The sequence below is a fragment of the Triticum dicoccoides genome, chromosome 7B (assembly GCF_002162155.2).
Source record: "Triticum dicoccoides isolate Atlit2015 ecotype Zavitan chromosome 7B, WEW_v2.0, whole genome shotgun sequence".
In the NCBI taxonomy this organism is placed as follows: domain Eukaryota; kingdom Viridiplantae; phylum Streptophyta; class Magnoliopsida; order Poales; family Poaceae; genus Triticum; species Triticum dicoccoides.
Genome location: NC_041393.1, coordinates 70,647,072 through 70,663,149, shown reverse-complemented (window position 1 = coordinate 70,663,149; position 16,078 = coordinate 70,647,072). Strand labels below are relative to the sequence as shown.

At 44.9% G+C, this 16,078-nt stretch overlaps 1 protein-coding gene and 1 non-coding gene across 2 annotated transcripts; both read left to right on the top strand.

Moving 5' to 3' along the window:
* Positions 1–468: 468 nt before the first annotated feature.
* Positions 469–541, top strand: TRNAK-UUU. The gene has a single exon. It is a non-coding gene; the product is annotated as a tRNA-Lys (tRNA).
* Positions 542–12,005: 11,464 nt separating this feature from the next.
* LOC119340940 (glutamate receptor 2.8-like) lies at positions 12,006–15,247 on the top strand. The gene is made up of 5 exons (XM_037612834.1): positions 12,006–12,216; positions 13,201–13,460; positions 13,551–13,866; positions 13,983–14,395; positions 14,501–15,247. Exons 1-5 carry the CDS (start codon positions 12,159–12,161, stop codon positions 14,975–14,977), a joined length of 1,524 nt encoding a protein of 507 aa, XP_037468731.1. The 5' UTR covers positions 12,006–12,158; the 3' UTR covers positions 14,978–15,247.
* The last annotated feature ends 831 nt before the right edge of the window (positions 15,248–16,078 follow it).

The following is a 16,078-nucleotide window of genomic DNA, read 5'->3' as shown; positions in this document are numbered from 1 at the left end:
GAGGGACTAGTTCACAACTTCACATTTGAAAAAAAAAACAATCAGCAAGCTAGAAAAAACAATCAGCCATGAGCCGGTTTTTATTCAGATCGCGACTGGAACACGCCAAATCAAAGCCTATGCTTATGCTGAAACATCTTTCACTTTGTTATCCGAAGTCTTTTGCAAGCTTTTAGTAACGTGAAAGGAGTGCTTACTTCGTGACAACATATCGGCAAATGGATCATCTCTTTCTTGTTTTCTCTACGTGACATGTTGACATGGATGTTCTAGAGGTAACGTAACAGAACGAACATAGTTGCAGGTGCTTTTGATTGATTACATAGTTGCAAGCTGAAAAAGGGCCTCGCAAAACATAGTTCCCATTTCCCAAGTTGCTGAAAAACGGCCTCGCAAAAAAATTGGACAATGCATCTTGAAAACAAACGTTAATGTACACAGTCTTTATTGAAGATTAATGTGCGACAAGCCGTCCTAGCTCAGTTGGTAGAGCGCACGGCTTTTAACCGTGTGGTCGTGGGTTCGAATCCCACGGACGGCGTGATTGATGATATATTTTTTCTTTTTTTGCTTTGCTAAATAAATTGTCAGGCAACCTTTTTTTTTTCATTTTTGGAATCAAATCGTCAAGCAACCTGGTAGTCCATGCTTGAAGGTGGATGATATATATTTTTTCTTTTTTTGCTTTGCTAAATAAATTGTCAGGCAACCATTTTTATTTATTTTTGGAATCAATCGTCAAGCAACCTGGTAGTCCATGCTTGAAGGTGGATGATATATATTTTTTCTTTTTTTGCTTTGCTAAATAAATTGTCAGGCAACCATTTTTATTTATTTTTGGAATCAATCGTCAAGCAACCTGGTAGTCCATGCTTGAAGGTGGATGATATCGCAAAGTAGCTCCCAGACCAGTTTCTGTATCCAAATGCTGCAACAATAGTTTCTTCCCGTTTTGACAATATGCAATTCAAATGTTCTAAAACTAGAACAATGTATTGCTTTCCTCCCAACGGTGGCACGGGGAAACCCTAGCCATCGTTGCTTGTCGTTCCACCACCCCTCCACTTCTGTCACCGTTGAAAAATCTTGTCTAAATAAGTCTATGTTGCCGAAGGCAACACCAGGTTGTGTTCCCTTGGTTGGTGTTCTTCCACGGCCTTCTCTTACGGTGTTGCGGCGGTTCCAAACCGCACAACTGCGCGGGCCGCGGGTGCTATTCCTTTCCCCTTGTCATATTGACATGGCTTCACAACACGGCGGGCACGCGCCTAGGTGGCCTCCCCTTCACCGGCGTGGTTGGGGGTGGCCGGAGGTGGTGGCGTGGTGCCGGCTATGCTCAAGGTTGGCTCTGCTCGACAGATGGCGCACGCGGCGGTGGGATTCAGATAGGTTGCGGCCTGGTGTGGACTCCGGAAGCCAAAGCAGTGGCTCTGGGCGGCGGTCTGACGGGTCTTTACCTCGGTGCGGCGAGGACGGCCGTTCGTGGTCGTCGTTGGCGACGGGAAGGCCGGTGTCACCTCTCCGCAATGTTGATGAGCGTGTCTCGCCTTCCTGTAGCGGTGAACTCACCCGACGACATGCTCCCTATCGTGGCTCCGGTATTTTGGATTATGGTCATGGGCCGGGGCGAAATCTCCGCATGGCTTGCCCGTTGCTGGTAGCGACGACGCCTGCGGGTTGCGTATCCTTCTTGGGCCGCTGCCATAGTCTTGATCATGTCACTCCTCGAGCGCCTGGGGAAACCCTTGTTTCGGTCCCCCGAAACAGGCGGCGATGGCGTCATGACGTTGTTTGCTTCATGAGGGTGCTGCCTTGGTTGTCCGCGGAGTCCTCGGTGCTAGAGTTTGGAATGTCTCACCTTTGGTGTGGGTTGCAACTTTTGAGGCAACATACAACAATGTGCCAGCTAGACGAGTTGGTCGCAGATCAAAAGGAGAGATTGTCGGCGAAAGTTAGGCTCAACTATGGTCAGGTTAAAACCTAGACTAGGAATCCTAGAATCGGCGATGAAGGCACTTGATGCCGTGCTTCTCTTGGGAGGCATCATCTTAGGGTTGGATTTGGTTAGAGGGGTATATGGTTAGAGGCGGTTGTGTTGGTGACTCATGTGGCAACGACATCAGGGTTGAGTGAGGAGGGGTCACGGCCAGGTTGTGATAGTTGGTTCTTCGTCATGCCTGCGGGGCCCTGTAGTATGTTTTTTTTGCGAAGGAGAGTGGTTCGGCTCAGTGTTCTTTTGCCGCCCCAACCTTGCATATTTCTCCTTCATAGTTGCTCGGTTGCCGACTATTGTGACAAATTGTGTGTTCTCAATTTTTTTTATCCGTGTATGTTCTTAAAATTGATGCATAAAAATTTCATGTCAAATTTTATTTCATGTTGTAAAAATAGAAGATGAGATGTTTTACATGTTGCTGTAAAGTGGGGTAGTCATAAGAGGCAAAAAAGATTCCATGTTGCCAAAAAGAATTTGGCCCAAGATTTGCTTCAATCCGGCCTCCGTCACTCCGTCACTGGTGTGCAGTGTGCTATCCAGAGGGTATCATGTTTCCTGATTAGTGGTTGTCTGTGTTTTAGTATGATTTTCTATAGTTAACTTTTCAATTATCTACTTACATGCATAACTAATGGGAATGCATGGATCGAGGCAATTGCCTCCTAGTTCGAAGAATAAAATGTTAAATTTACCCACCCCAGACGACAGAATGATGAAAGGTAATTTTCAAAATCTCCAAGTAAAGCTCACAAAGAGACTGTTTGCTTTTGATGTCCACTCCACTCCGGCGGGAAAAGAGGTGTTCATCCGGTCAATTGCATAGTCGATCCATACCTACTTAATGAGTGTTTTTAAACTTCCGTTGGGAACTTTGTGATGATTTAAATCATATGGTACGAAATTATTATTGTGGAGCTGAAAAAGGCAACGCAAGATGCACTGGCATGCATGGGATAAAATGACAAGGCCAAAGTCCATTGGGGGCCTAGGTTTTAGAGACTTCCGGCTGTTTAACCAAGCGCTACTTGCAAGGCAGGCATGGAGATAGATTGCATTCCTAAATACTATGTGTGCTAGATTATTGAAGGCTAAATACTATCCAAGTGGGAGATTTGAGGACACAATTTTTGCTAGTAACCCCTCTTCAACATGGCAGGCCATCAATTACGTGTTGGACCTATTGAAGAAAGGGCTTGTATGGAGGATTGCCAATGGCCAGAGTGTGCGTATTTGAAGAGATAGATTGGTGGTGCGAGGGACAACGGGTAGCCTCATTTGTCATAAGGGACGCTGTAGGCTAAAGTGGGTGTCCGAGCTCTTGGATCACAATGGAGCTTGGGACCTCACAAAACAACATAAATTCTTTCTGCCCGTGGACAGAATTGAAATTTTGAAAATCTGACCATCACCCCGTTTTGGTGAGGACTTCCTGGCCTAGGCACCAGGAAAAGCAGGTGTGTTTACAGTACAAAGCGCCCACAAACTCGCTTCTGATGAGGTACATAACAACTCTGTTGCAACCTCCCATACAAAGGGGAAGTTCCCAGCTCAAGTTTGTTTCCCTCTGGTGGCACCCACATGTGATATGAGGCATCAAGAACACAATCCTTGGTCTCCACCAGCGGCTGGACGGGTGAAGCTCAACACAGATGGGTCTGTTTTGGATGGTGTGGCTGAAACAGGTATGATCCCTACTCCGTAGGGACCAAAGTGGCAGCATCATATTTAACACATGCAATTATCTTTTTTGTTGTGATGATGTGCTTGAATCTGAGATTTCGGGCACTCGAGAGGGCCTCTTACTCGCTTTTGCAATGGAGTGGATCTACCTATTGATGTTGAATCATACAATTTAAAAGCAGTACAGATGATTCAAGAGGGAGATGAAAATATATCTAAATATGCCTTTTTAATAAAAGAGATCAAAGAAGGTTTGATCGGGTATAATTCTAGTATTACTCATATTGTCCGTAGCAAAAACAACGCTAGTCACCTCCTGTCAAGTTTTGGGCGATCACAATGCCGAATTGTTGTGTGGCTTGGATCGGATCCGGATGAACTCCTCAACATTGCCGGTGGTGATTGTAACTTTGAGTGTTGAATAATACAAGTATTATCCCGCAAAAAAAAATGTTGCAAAACCTCTATCTGTCAGCCAGTATGCATTTTCGTCTGGGTTCCTCTAAAACTCAACTTTTCATCTGCCCGGTGATCTGAACAATGAACATAGCTAGGCGACGACCGAGAGTGGCGTTTTGGCACATGGGAGCGCGTGCTCCTGGTTTTTAAAATGTGTTTTAAATATATTTTAAAATGTCAAAAAATTCCAAACAAAAACTTGAGATGTATGCGCCAAATTTTTGTTTAGAATTTTTTCACATCTTGAAATATATTTTTCGCGTGCAGGGGCAGGAGCACCAACGAAATTCCGGGCGACGACCGGATTACTTTCAACCGCATGGACCTGATCAGATACTGAACATGTAGCCACACAACGGTACGCAGAGCTCTGCACTTTCAAGGAACCGTAGCGCGGCGCCAAAGCTTCCACGCGATTTCGCACACCAAAGCCAGAAGATCGCGGCAGAAGCACAGACCATTCGTTCGATTGGCTCATGCATGCATGCGTGATATCGATTGACACCGAGAGGATCAAGATGAACTCTGGTAGTACATGTGGAGCCGTAACACCACAGGGAACTTCTCAGCGGATTCTTACACACATACACAAGTACATGCCACGTATCTGAACCAGTGTGTGGCGGCCAACGCATCGAAGCTGATGCCACGCGTGGTGCATGCGGTTCTTCCGTGCCAATTTTCTCGGAGAGGGACCTATAGGGGCTCTCCAAGCACTTCCGCGCCACGTGTTGGGTCGACCTACGTACATGTGTATACCCATTACCCACACACACAAAGGAATTGTAGCACACCACGTATCTGCAAGAGTACGTATGCAGCGGCCCCTTTTCAAAAAAAAAAAAAAACACGTATGCAGCGGCCGCCCGAAACATGGCGACGGAAGAGCTAGCCGGCCACAGCGGGCATGCATGCGCGCGTATACCCATTTCTCGATTGGCTCATGCATGCACGCATGCATGCATGAATGGGCTACTGCTCGTGCTCGTGACCAAGAGAAGTAGGAGTAGTATTAAGATGATGCATAACAGTACACCCTTGAGATTATTTCCAAGATTAAGGTGTTGGTTCTCATTCCCAAGATTAAAAACCCATAGAACCTGGCTCAATACCGACCGATATCTCTTTGCAACGTCTTGTATAAGATAATTGCTAAGGTACTTGCTCTCAGGTTGAGGCCTTTTTTGGAAGAGATTATTTCGGAGGAACAAAGCGCCTTTGTCCCCGGAAGACTTATATAGGAGGCCCTGTGCTAAACTCTAAAATGGGGCCTAATATTATATAGTAGAAAATGGAATGATAATGATATATAAGTCATACCTGTCACATAGCAATCAGATGGTTCGAGAATCTTATACATTCAACGCTTTTTTTAATACATCCAACGCTTTGTTGCATAGTCTTTTTTGAGATTTAGTTAGATCCTCTATTTTTTAGTTTTTCCTTGCGCTTTTTGGTATCTAGATTATTATTTCCGATGAAAACATGACATAGATCACTTAAACATCTAATGTACATACAAAAGATAAAAAGAATAAAATTAACTAGAAGATATTGGTAAAATTCAAAATTCAAAAGTCAAACATAAAAAGACGAAAACTAAAAATACTCTCTCCGTCCAAAAAAGATTGTCCCTTAAATGAATGTATCTAGCACCAAATTAGTGCTAAATAAATCCATTCAAGTGACAAGTTTAAAACAAGATTTTTCAGACAGAGGAAGTACTAGTTAAACTCACGGTCAGAGCCACCAATCCTTGGCCGATGGAAAATGAGTTCCATCATTTGCAGAAACAATTCGCTCCTGCCCTTCCTGTGGTGCCGTCCGGAGGGAAGAATCTACCAGCGTTGCGGACGAAGAGACGCAGTCGTGGTTCCTCTGCTCGAGAGACGATTGGACTGAGAGGGTGTTTGGATCACTAGTGACTAGAGACTAGAGACTAGTAGTAGTCACTCTTAGTCAGTAAACCTCCAAACACCTCTGACTAGTGGGTGACTAAAACTAGTTTAGTCCCTAGTCACCCCACCCCCAACTAAAAGTGACTAAAGTCTCTCCTCTAATTAATTGGCGGGCCCATCCTGTTGCGGGCGACGCATCTGCCGCCCCATCCCCTTCGCACGCAGGCAGGGGGCAGCCGCTCCCCTTTCCACTCCGCCGTTTCCCTAGGAAGAATTTAATACTGAGACATTTAATGCTGACTAGTAGTAGTCACCTTCCAAACAGGGTCTGACTAAAAACTTTTAGTCTGACTACTACTAGTCACATGATTTAATTTAGCTATTGGGGGATCGCGTGATGCGTGCAGGCCAGAGGCCCACCTCAGGGTCCCAGCCGAATTGATTAATTGGAACAGCCAATTTCGCTCAAAATTTTTTTTGGAACAGCCAACAGTGCCAAATGGACTGTATGCATGCAGGGCCAGCTTGTGCATTGTATAAAAAATCTGGGGCCCCTAGGAAGTGGAGGCCCTGTGCAAGCGCACAGGTTGCACTCCCATAGGTCCGGGCCTGCATATGTGGAAACTGTTTCATTCTCAGTCAGAGTAAATGGTGTCTTCTCTGAATCCCTTAAACCATCTAAAGGTATACGGCAAGGGGACCCATATCCCCTTACCTATTTCTGATCTGCTCGGAAGGACTGACGTACTTGCTGAGGAAAGTTGGAGAAGGTCATCTAACCAGGGGAATTAGAGTGGGAATTCATGCACCATGGATCACACATTTGCTTTTCGCGGATGATTGTTTAATCTTTACGCGGGCCACTGAAGCTGGAGCAACTAGAATACATGATATACTAGAAACATACAGGAGGAGCTTTGGACAATTAGTAAACAGAGCAAAATCTGCAATTTTCTTCCGCGCTAACTGTCCGGATGAAGTGAAACAGACAGTACAGCAGAGGGCTGGCATTGCGACTGAGGCACTGAGGGAGAAATATCTTGGACTCCCTACTGCCCTAGGGAAGTCAACAGACTCACAATTTGAAGGTATTGTATCCTCCATCAAGAAGTTCTGCAATGGATGGTTACCATTGTTACTGAACAGTGCGGGCCGAGAGGTTCTTGTAAAATCAATCTGCCAAGCCATACCTACCTTCTCCATGAGCTGTTTCAGTCTATCAAAAAACATGTGTAAGAAGATAATGAGTGTAGTTGCACGGTTTTGGTGGGGAGGAGATGACAAAAAGAGGAAAATGCATTGGAAGAAATGGGCTGATATTGCAATACCAAAAGGGGAAGGAGGAATGGGATTGAGGGACATACAACTATTCAATCAGGCAATGTTGGCAAAACAGGGGTGGAGGTTATTAACAAAGCCTGATTCCTTGTGTGCTAGAATTCTGAAGGGGAAATACTTCCACGACAGAGATTTTATGGAAGCTAGGAATAAACGGAACTCATCTCACACGTGGAGAGCAATATTGCATGGACGAGAACTCCTTAATAGGGGATTAATCAAACGTGTAGGGGATAGAAGCAGCACTAGAATTTGGGATGATCCTTGGTGTTGGGGAACGTAGTAATTTCAAAAAAAATCCTACGCACATGCAAGATCATGGTGATGACATAGCAATGAGAGGGGAGAGTGTTGTCCACGTACCCTCGTAAACCGTAAGCGGAAGTGTTATGACAACGCGGTTGATGTAGTCGTACGTCTTCACGATCCGACCGATCCAAGCACCGAACGTACGGCACCTCCGTGTTCAGCACACATTCAGCTCGATGACGTTCCCCGGGCTCCAATCCAGCAAAGCGTCGGGGATGAGTTCCGTCAGCACGACGGCATGGTGACGATGATGATGTTCTACCGGCGCAGGGCTTCGCCTAAACTCCGCGACGATATAACCGAGGTGGAATATGATGGAGGGGGCACCGCACACGGCTAAGAAACGATCCGTAGATCAACTTGTGTGTCATGGGGTGCCCCCCTGCCCCCGTATATAAAGGAGCAAGGGGGGAGGAGGCCGGCCCTAGGAGGGGGCGCGCCAAGTGTGGAGTCCTACTAGGACTCCCTAGTCCTAGTAGGATTCCACCTCCCTTGTTGGAGTAGGAGAAGGGGAAAGAGGGGGAGAGGAAGAAGGAAAGGGGGGCTGCGCCCCTTGTCCAATTCGGACCAGAGGGGGGGGGGCAGGCCTCCTTCCTTTTTGCCTCTCTCTTCTATTCCCGTATGGCCCAATAAGGCCCATATACTCCCCGGCGAATTCCCGTAACTCTCCGGTACTCCGAGAAATACCCGAATCACTCGGAACCTTTCCGAACTCCAAATATAGTCGTCCAATATATCGATCTTTACGTCTCGACCATTTCGAGACTCCTCGTCATGTCCCCGATCTCATCCGAGACTCCGAACTCCTTCAGTACATCAAAACTCATAAACTCATAATATAACTGTCATCGAAACCTTAAGCGTGCGGACCCTACGGGTTCGAGAACTATGTAGACATGACCTAGAACTATTCTTGGTCAATAACCAATAGCGGAACCTGGATGCCCATATTGGCTCCTACATATTCTACGAAGATCTTTATCGGTCAAACCGCATAACAACATACTTTGTTCCCTTTGTCATCGGTATGTTACTTGCCCGAGATTCGATCGTCGGTATCCAATACCTAGTTCAATCTCGTTACCGACAAGTCTCTTTACTCGTTACGTAATACATCATCTCACAACTAACTCATTAGTTGCAATGCTTGCAAGGCTTACAGTGATGTGTATTACCGAGAGGGCCAAGAGATACCTCTCCGACAATCGGAGTGACAAAACCTAATCTCGAAATACGCCAACCCAACATGTACCTTTGGAGACACCTGTAGTACTCCTTTATAATCACCCATTACGTTGTGACGTTTGGTAGCACCCAAAGTGTTCCTCCGATAAACGGGAGTTGCATAATCTCATAGTTATAAGAACATGTATAAGTCATGGAGAAAGCAATAGCAACATACTTAACGATCAAGTGCTAAGCTAACGGAATGAGTCAAGTCAATCACATCATTCTCCTAATGATGTGATCCCGTTAATCAAATGACAACTCATGTCTATGGCTAGGAAACTTAACCATCTTTGATTCAACGAGCTAGTCAAGTAGAGGCATACTAGTGACACTATGTTTGTCTATGTATTCACACATGTATTATGTTTCCGGTTAATACAATTCTAGCATGAATAATAAACATTTATCATGAAATAAGGAAATAAATAATAACTTTATTATTGCCTCTAGGGCATATTTCCTTCACTTGGATCCCCGAAAGCAACAGTAAGAGGCCTATCTTTAGGCGACCAACTGCCAATGTATCCCGAGTGGATGAACTGCTACAGCCTGACCTTAGTGGTTGGGATATGGAGAAACTAGAAGAAAATTTCTTTGAACCAGATATATCTATGATTGCTAGAATTCCAGTGGGAAGAGTGCAGGAGGATTTCTGGGCGTGGCACCCGGATCGGCTTGGTAACTTTACAGTAAGATCGGCCTATAAACTAAGTGTGCAACTCAGAAGAAATGATGAAACTCCGGCTAGCTCAGGGGGACAAGATAAGAAGTTTTGGAGGAAATTATGGAGCCTTCCCGTCCCTCCCAAAGTTCTGAATTTTTGGTGGCGTGTCATAAAAGGCTTTGTCCCAGCAAGAGCTGTCTTGTGCCAAAGGCATATTGAGCAGATTGGTTTTTGCCAAGCATGCGGAGGAAACCATACAACATGCCTTGTTTGAATGTACATGGGCAAAAATATTTTGGCAGGAGATAAAGAAATTTACATCAGTAAAGATACCAACTCTGCACCCTGTAACTTGGGCGATGGACATAGTAGAAGGAGATAAGGTGAACCAAACTGCGTTATGTATAGTATTATGTGGATCCTGGGCTGTTTGGACAGAGAGGAATGCGCGAAATCATGGCGAAACTACTCGGTCCATAGCACAATCTGTTAAATGGGCAATAGATGTAACCACTGATCTATCAGTTACAGGAGAGCAGAGTGCAGTCCGAGCGAGCAAAGAAGCTCACAAGTGGAAGCCGCCAGAAGAGAGTTTCATAAAAATCAATGTGGATGCAGCTTTTTGTGCAGAAACTCATGAAGGTGGGACCGGGGTGGCTGTGAGGAACCATGAAGGTAATCTGATCAGAGCACAATCCTTATGGTATGAGGTGGGGCTTAATGCAAGATCACTGGAAGTATATGCAATCAGAGATGGCGTGCAGTTGGCTGCAGACTTGGGGTATCGGAAAGTCATCATTGAATCCGATGCTCAGCAAGTTATAAAACAGTGCAACTCTCCAGGTCTAGACCGTTCGGAGATAGCGATCACTGTGACAGAGATACAAGAGCTTTGCGGGATGTTTGAGGAATTTTGTTTGGTTTATACTCATAGAGAAGCAAATGAAATGGCGCATCTTTGCGCTAGACAGTGTAGTTCCTCTAGGAGAAGATGCCTTTGGATAAACTATATTCCATCCTTCCTTACGGCATGTGTAATGAAGGAATGTAACCCCGCTGTTTAAATCAATAAAGCTCTTGAATTCCAAAAAAAAAAAAAACAGTACACCCTTGAGTTCTATTTCTATTTGTAAATGTGGAACCGTATGAAGAGCTGCATGTAACGTACAAGAGTCAAATTAGGGAAGTCTGACTTGTCTCTGGAAGCATGCTCTTTTCACACCACATACAGCCTCGATCGAGAATCAACTTCCCGAAGGTGATGCCACGTCGCCACGCGTGTTGTAACTTATTCGCCGGCTGATACGATTCTTCTTCATTCCTGAGGTTTGCTTGGAGAGGGACATGCTCGGCCGATCTTCCATTTGTTCCATCGATCCATGCATCTAGCTCAGCTCGCTCCACCTCTGGAAAATGGCCTTCTGACCCGTTCGTTCGCGCCAGGCTACCCAGCCAGCATCGAAGATTCAACAAGGACCAGTCACAACGTCCAGGTCCTGGTCCGAATAGACTTTTAGTTGCATCACATCAGTCAGAATGCTTATATATACCGAGCCGATGGGTTGGACTGGGGAGATCCAAAAATGGAGCGCGCGCTCGCCGTCGCCTTGCTCGTCATGCTCACGCTCTGGAGCATGCCGGCGGCGGCCGGCGACGGAAGCATTTCCCCGGCGCCGGAGTCGTGCCGCCTGGACCGGCTTCCCCGTGGCTCACCCGGAGACGCTACAACGGCTGGTAAATAATACAGTTGTACTCTCAGTTGAACCCCCAATATATGTAGTGGTTTTTCTTGGAAACCTTCAAGTTGTGGTAGCCGCCCGATCTATCATGAACCACACAACAGAGGCACGTTCGTTGATGAAATTTCGGTATTTATTTAGGGAATATTCGCGTCAAACACTAGCCAGAAGAGCTTTGTGAAAGAAATGGCGTTCTTCGAACAACCTTAATTTTTTATTTTGAGCGAAACAACCTTAACTTAGAGATTTTTTTCAATCTTGCTAAGTCTCAGTCGACTGAGATTTAACGAAGTCTTAGTCGACAGTATATCCGTGAGAGATCTTACATTAAAATTCCTGCAAATTATTTTTTCAGTTTTTCCTTTTTCTTTTTTATATGTTATGTCACTTGATTGAGACTTGATTAAATCTCAGTCGGCTGAGACCTAGGCACACCTTCTTTTTTTCAGGAAACCTTAACTGAGAGTTGTCCGGGTATAGATTTTCTTTTCAGGGGATGTCCGGGTATAGATTTTGATTCCTTTTTCGGTAATTAAAACCTTTTTGGGTATAGACTTTGATTCAGTTTTGTCTCAGAGGTGTTTTGGGCCTGGTCCATGGGGATTTAGCATAAGCCCATTTATGGGCGTCCATATTTTGTAGGGCCAATCTTGGGCCTAAACCAAACGCAACCTAAATCCCTGGCCGCTATCTCCAGCCTTTCCGCCGACCGGCGCAACGGCGGCGAGCTCGCTGTTCGTCGGAATGACCTCCCGTCCCGGCCCCCCACCGTTTGCGGGAGTCGTACGGTGGCGGGGATTGCTGTTGCCAATGGGGCAGAAGATGGACTACCTTCTTCCAGGTAGATGCAGTGCAGGCCCCTCGCCGCACCTGCGACGGGCTACCTCCTCTCCTCAACCCCAGGTGAGGAACTCCAAACCAGATCCGATTCCAAATAAGGCCGAGGAGGTTCGTTGTTGCCAATGCCGAGGCCTTGTCCACTGCCTTCATCATGAAAAATACTAGTAACTGTTACTCTGCTAATATAGTACTCCCTCCGTCCGGAAATACTTGTCATCAAAACGGATAAAAGGGGGTGTATCTAGACGTATTTTAGTTTTAAATACATCTCTTTTCATCAATTTTGATGACAAGTATTTCCGAACGGAGGGAGTACCAAACAAGGGGATCGATGTGAATATTGTAGTACAAAACTGACTGGGAAAGGTAACTGCTTAATCCCACACATTTAAGCATAAGTTGTTGTGCATATCTAAGATTTGATGAAACCTACTCTGATTTCAGCTCGGTTGAATGTAGTTTAGGTCTATCAGATAAAAAGCATGTTTCGCCCCTTCTTTTGTTCTGCCATTACATAAATTTCTCCTACAATTCCCTTGTTAGATGGACAATATCGACCATTTCAGATCGTCGAGGTGGAAAGTACTCCCTCCGTCGCATAACAAAACGTTCTTATATTATGGGACGGAGGGAGTAGTACATACTATCTGTGGTCCACATTCATTTTACACTGAATTGTATTGCCCATTTTTGTACCACTTTGATATTAAGCCAAAAAAAAATAAATCGGTTTGTACCTCCAAGTAACAGGCTTGTGTTTTGCATGTGTAGTAGCACGTATAATAGGAGGAAAGCATGTCAGATCGAACTATGTATCCAAACATGAGAACCAAGTTAATCTTGCAGGTCACCTAAAAACATGTGTTTTCCTTTAAGTGTGTGAAGAAGTGCAAAGCTATATTCTGCTTACCTTAAACACTCTCATGCGTTAGTCATATTGGAGCAACTAATTTTAATTTTGTGCTATGGAGCTCTCGCTTTTTCCCATACAACTTGAGAACATTGTCTTGGCAGTCGGATAAGGTATTAAAACTTGTGTTAATCCAGAAATCGGGAGAATGAACAACAGAATACTATCGGGAAGAGACACAGGGGCTTTGACCAGAGGCTATGTGAAGGAGCTCAAGGTTGCTGTGCCTAAAAAACCGGGGTTTAAAGCTTTTGTGAATGCAACTTCTCATAATGTCAGTGGCTATTGCATTGATATCTTTGAGGCTGCTGCGAAGAAACTACCACATGTTCTTCATTATGAGTTCGTTGCCGTTGATGGTTCTTATGACGAACTAGTACGCAACGTGTCTTCGAGGGTGAGCCTTGCTCCTTTCACTTGCATGCCATTTCTGCATTTTGTGAGAATCACATAACTCACACTGTACTTTGTTGGTTCTTACAACCAGAACTACGATGCAGTAGTGGGTGACATAACTATAACCGCAGAGCGAGCTGTAGACGTGGACTTCACGATGCCATACACCGAGTCAGGCGTGTCACTGCTTGTGCTCACCGAGAATGACTCCAAGTCAGCAATTGAATGGGTGTTCCTAAAGCCACTAACACCACAACTTTGGTTAGCACTTATGGGGGGATTCTTCTTCACTGGACTTGTTGTGTGGACGATCGAGTGGCCCAGAAACCCGGAGTACCAAGGATCGAGTTTGAGACAGTGCAGCACTGCTCTCTACTTTTCTTTCTCGACTTTGACATTTTCTCATGGTTAGCAGGCTCAAACTTGCTCACAATACTTGATCCATTATAATTTATAAGTGGTTACATACCTTACATTATGTCCGGAATACTCTAATCTATTGATTATCGTAATATCTGCACAGGTCAAATTATTAGAAGCCCCCTGTCGAAAATTGTTGTGGTGATATGGTGCTTTGTTGTGCTGGTTATAGTGCAGAGCTACACAGCTAGCTTATCATCCATTTTGACTGCAAAGAGGCTCCGGCCCTCAGTGACAGATCTTGAGCAGCTCCGATCAAATGGTGATTATATTGGATACCAATCTGGATCATTTGTACGTTCTGTCTTGATAAAAGAAGGCTTCAACGTCAATAGGCTAAAGGACTATCCGAATAAAGAGGAATATGCTAAAGCTTTGAGGAAGGGATCAAAGAGTGGAGGTGTCTCAGCTATCGTTGATGAGATCCCATATATAACCTCGTTTCTCTCTGACCCTAAATACCGTAATGAATTCCAGATGGTTAATCGCATATACAAGACACCTGGACTTGGTTTTGTAAGCTTCTTACTCTAGCACTTCAGTAGATGCACTCTGCATCCTTACAATAGCTACACTGACAAAAACAATATTGTCTAACCAGCATCATGTTTTTGTTTTCAGGTGTTTCCTCAAAAATCTCCGCTGGTGCATGATCTTTCGGTTGCCATCCTGGACCTTGGGGCTGAGGGCTCACGAATTGAAAAGAAATGGTTAGGCACAGAAACACCATTGCCCAGCTATGGCATCGCCAACACGGACGCAACACCTCTCACTTTGCGAAGTTTCTCTGGTCTCTTCATCATCACTATATGTATGTCAGCTCTCATGCTGTTGATAAGCATTGCCAAGTCGGTTCATGCCAAATACACCAAAGTGAGGGATTCTGATATGCAGAGTGCCGATGGAGATGGCGGAAGTGAAGGCCACAGAGGATTTGGTCCGCTGCAGAACGACATGGGCAATGGGTCTATGGCTGATCAACCCCACCATGAAGCCAGAAATGAGCATCCTCAGGGTGTCACTGGGATCAGAGAAGGTCCTGGTGATGTAGACTCTGTGCCCGAACACGCCATCCTAATCGAGATGAACACCCGATGAGATGCCGACAACTGTTCTGCATAGCGCGCATCAGATCAGAAGAAATGAAAAATACTTTCGTTCCGTCTTATGGGGATATTCACCAATGCCCATATCATACCCTAGCTAGGAATAGCAGGTTCTGTGACTGATACCCAGATTAATTTATTTTCTGAATTTGATGTTGTTGGTCTTATTTTCGAAAGAGTGTATATATGACCACTGACAGGCGAGTGCCAAGGTAATCCTAGTATCTGCCGGAATTAACAACATTTGTCTGATTTATACCTTGCGACAGCAGGCACACACTGTAGCCCACAGTTGTACATGTTGAAAGAAAGTTGGTCCACATTTTGGTTACTTTTGCATACCGCAAGATACTTGTCGTTCCTGTATCTGGTATTCAAACATTTCACAGTCGTGAGAAAATATAGAGACCAATTAATTGCTGAATGCGATTCTAAGATAGTCTGAATGTATATAACCAGTTCCTGAGGAAATATTACATACGCATGCTGCCCAAGCGCGTCGCCGGGCGCCGTCGGCGGCGGTGGACCTGTTTGACGGCGTGGCGGGAGCGGATCTGACGGCCTTCGCGCTCGGCGGTGGGCGGTGGCACTACAAAAAAGGCCACTTCGTGTCATTATGTCCCGAGCGAATCAACCACATTTGTCTGATTTGTACTTTGCGACAGTAGGCACACACTGCAGCCCAGAGTTGTACACGTTGAAAGAAAGTTGGTCCACATTTTGTTACTTCTGTACACTGCGAGATACTTGTCATTTTTGTATCTTGAATTCAAACATTTCTCAGTCGAGGGAAAATTATTACGAGAGAGAAAGATATGCTTATATATATTTCAACAACATCATGTTTCCTCTCTTTATGTTAAAGTTTTGAAGTTGCACTTGTTTTGCCTTCTTATACTAGTTGATTTTTGCTTCAATAAATTGTTTGCTTATAAAATCCCTATGCATAGAAAGTGTGTTAGGTTTAAATGTGTTTGCTATATAATTTCAGGATGCTCTCTTTATGCTTCAATTATTTTCTTTATGTGAGCATCATTGAAATCATTATGCCTAGCTAAAAGGCTATAAAGAAAAATGTGCCTACATGATTAAC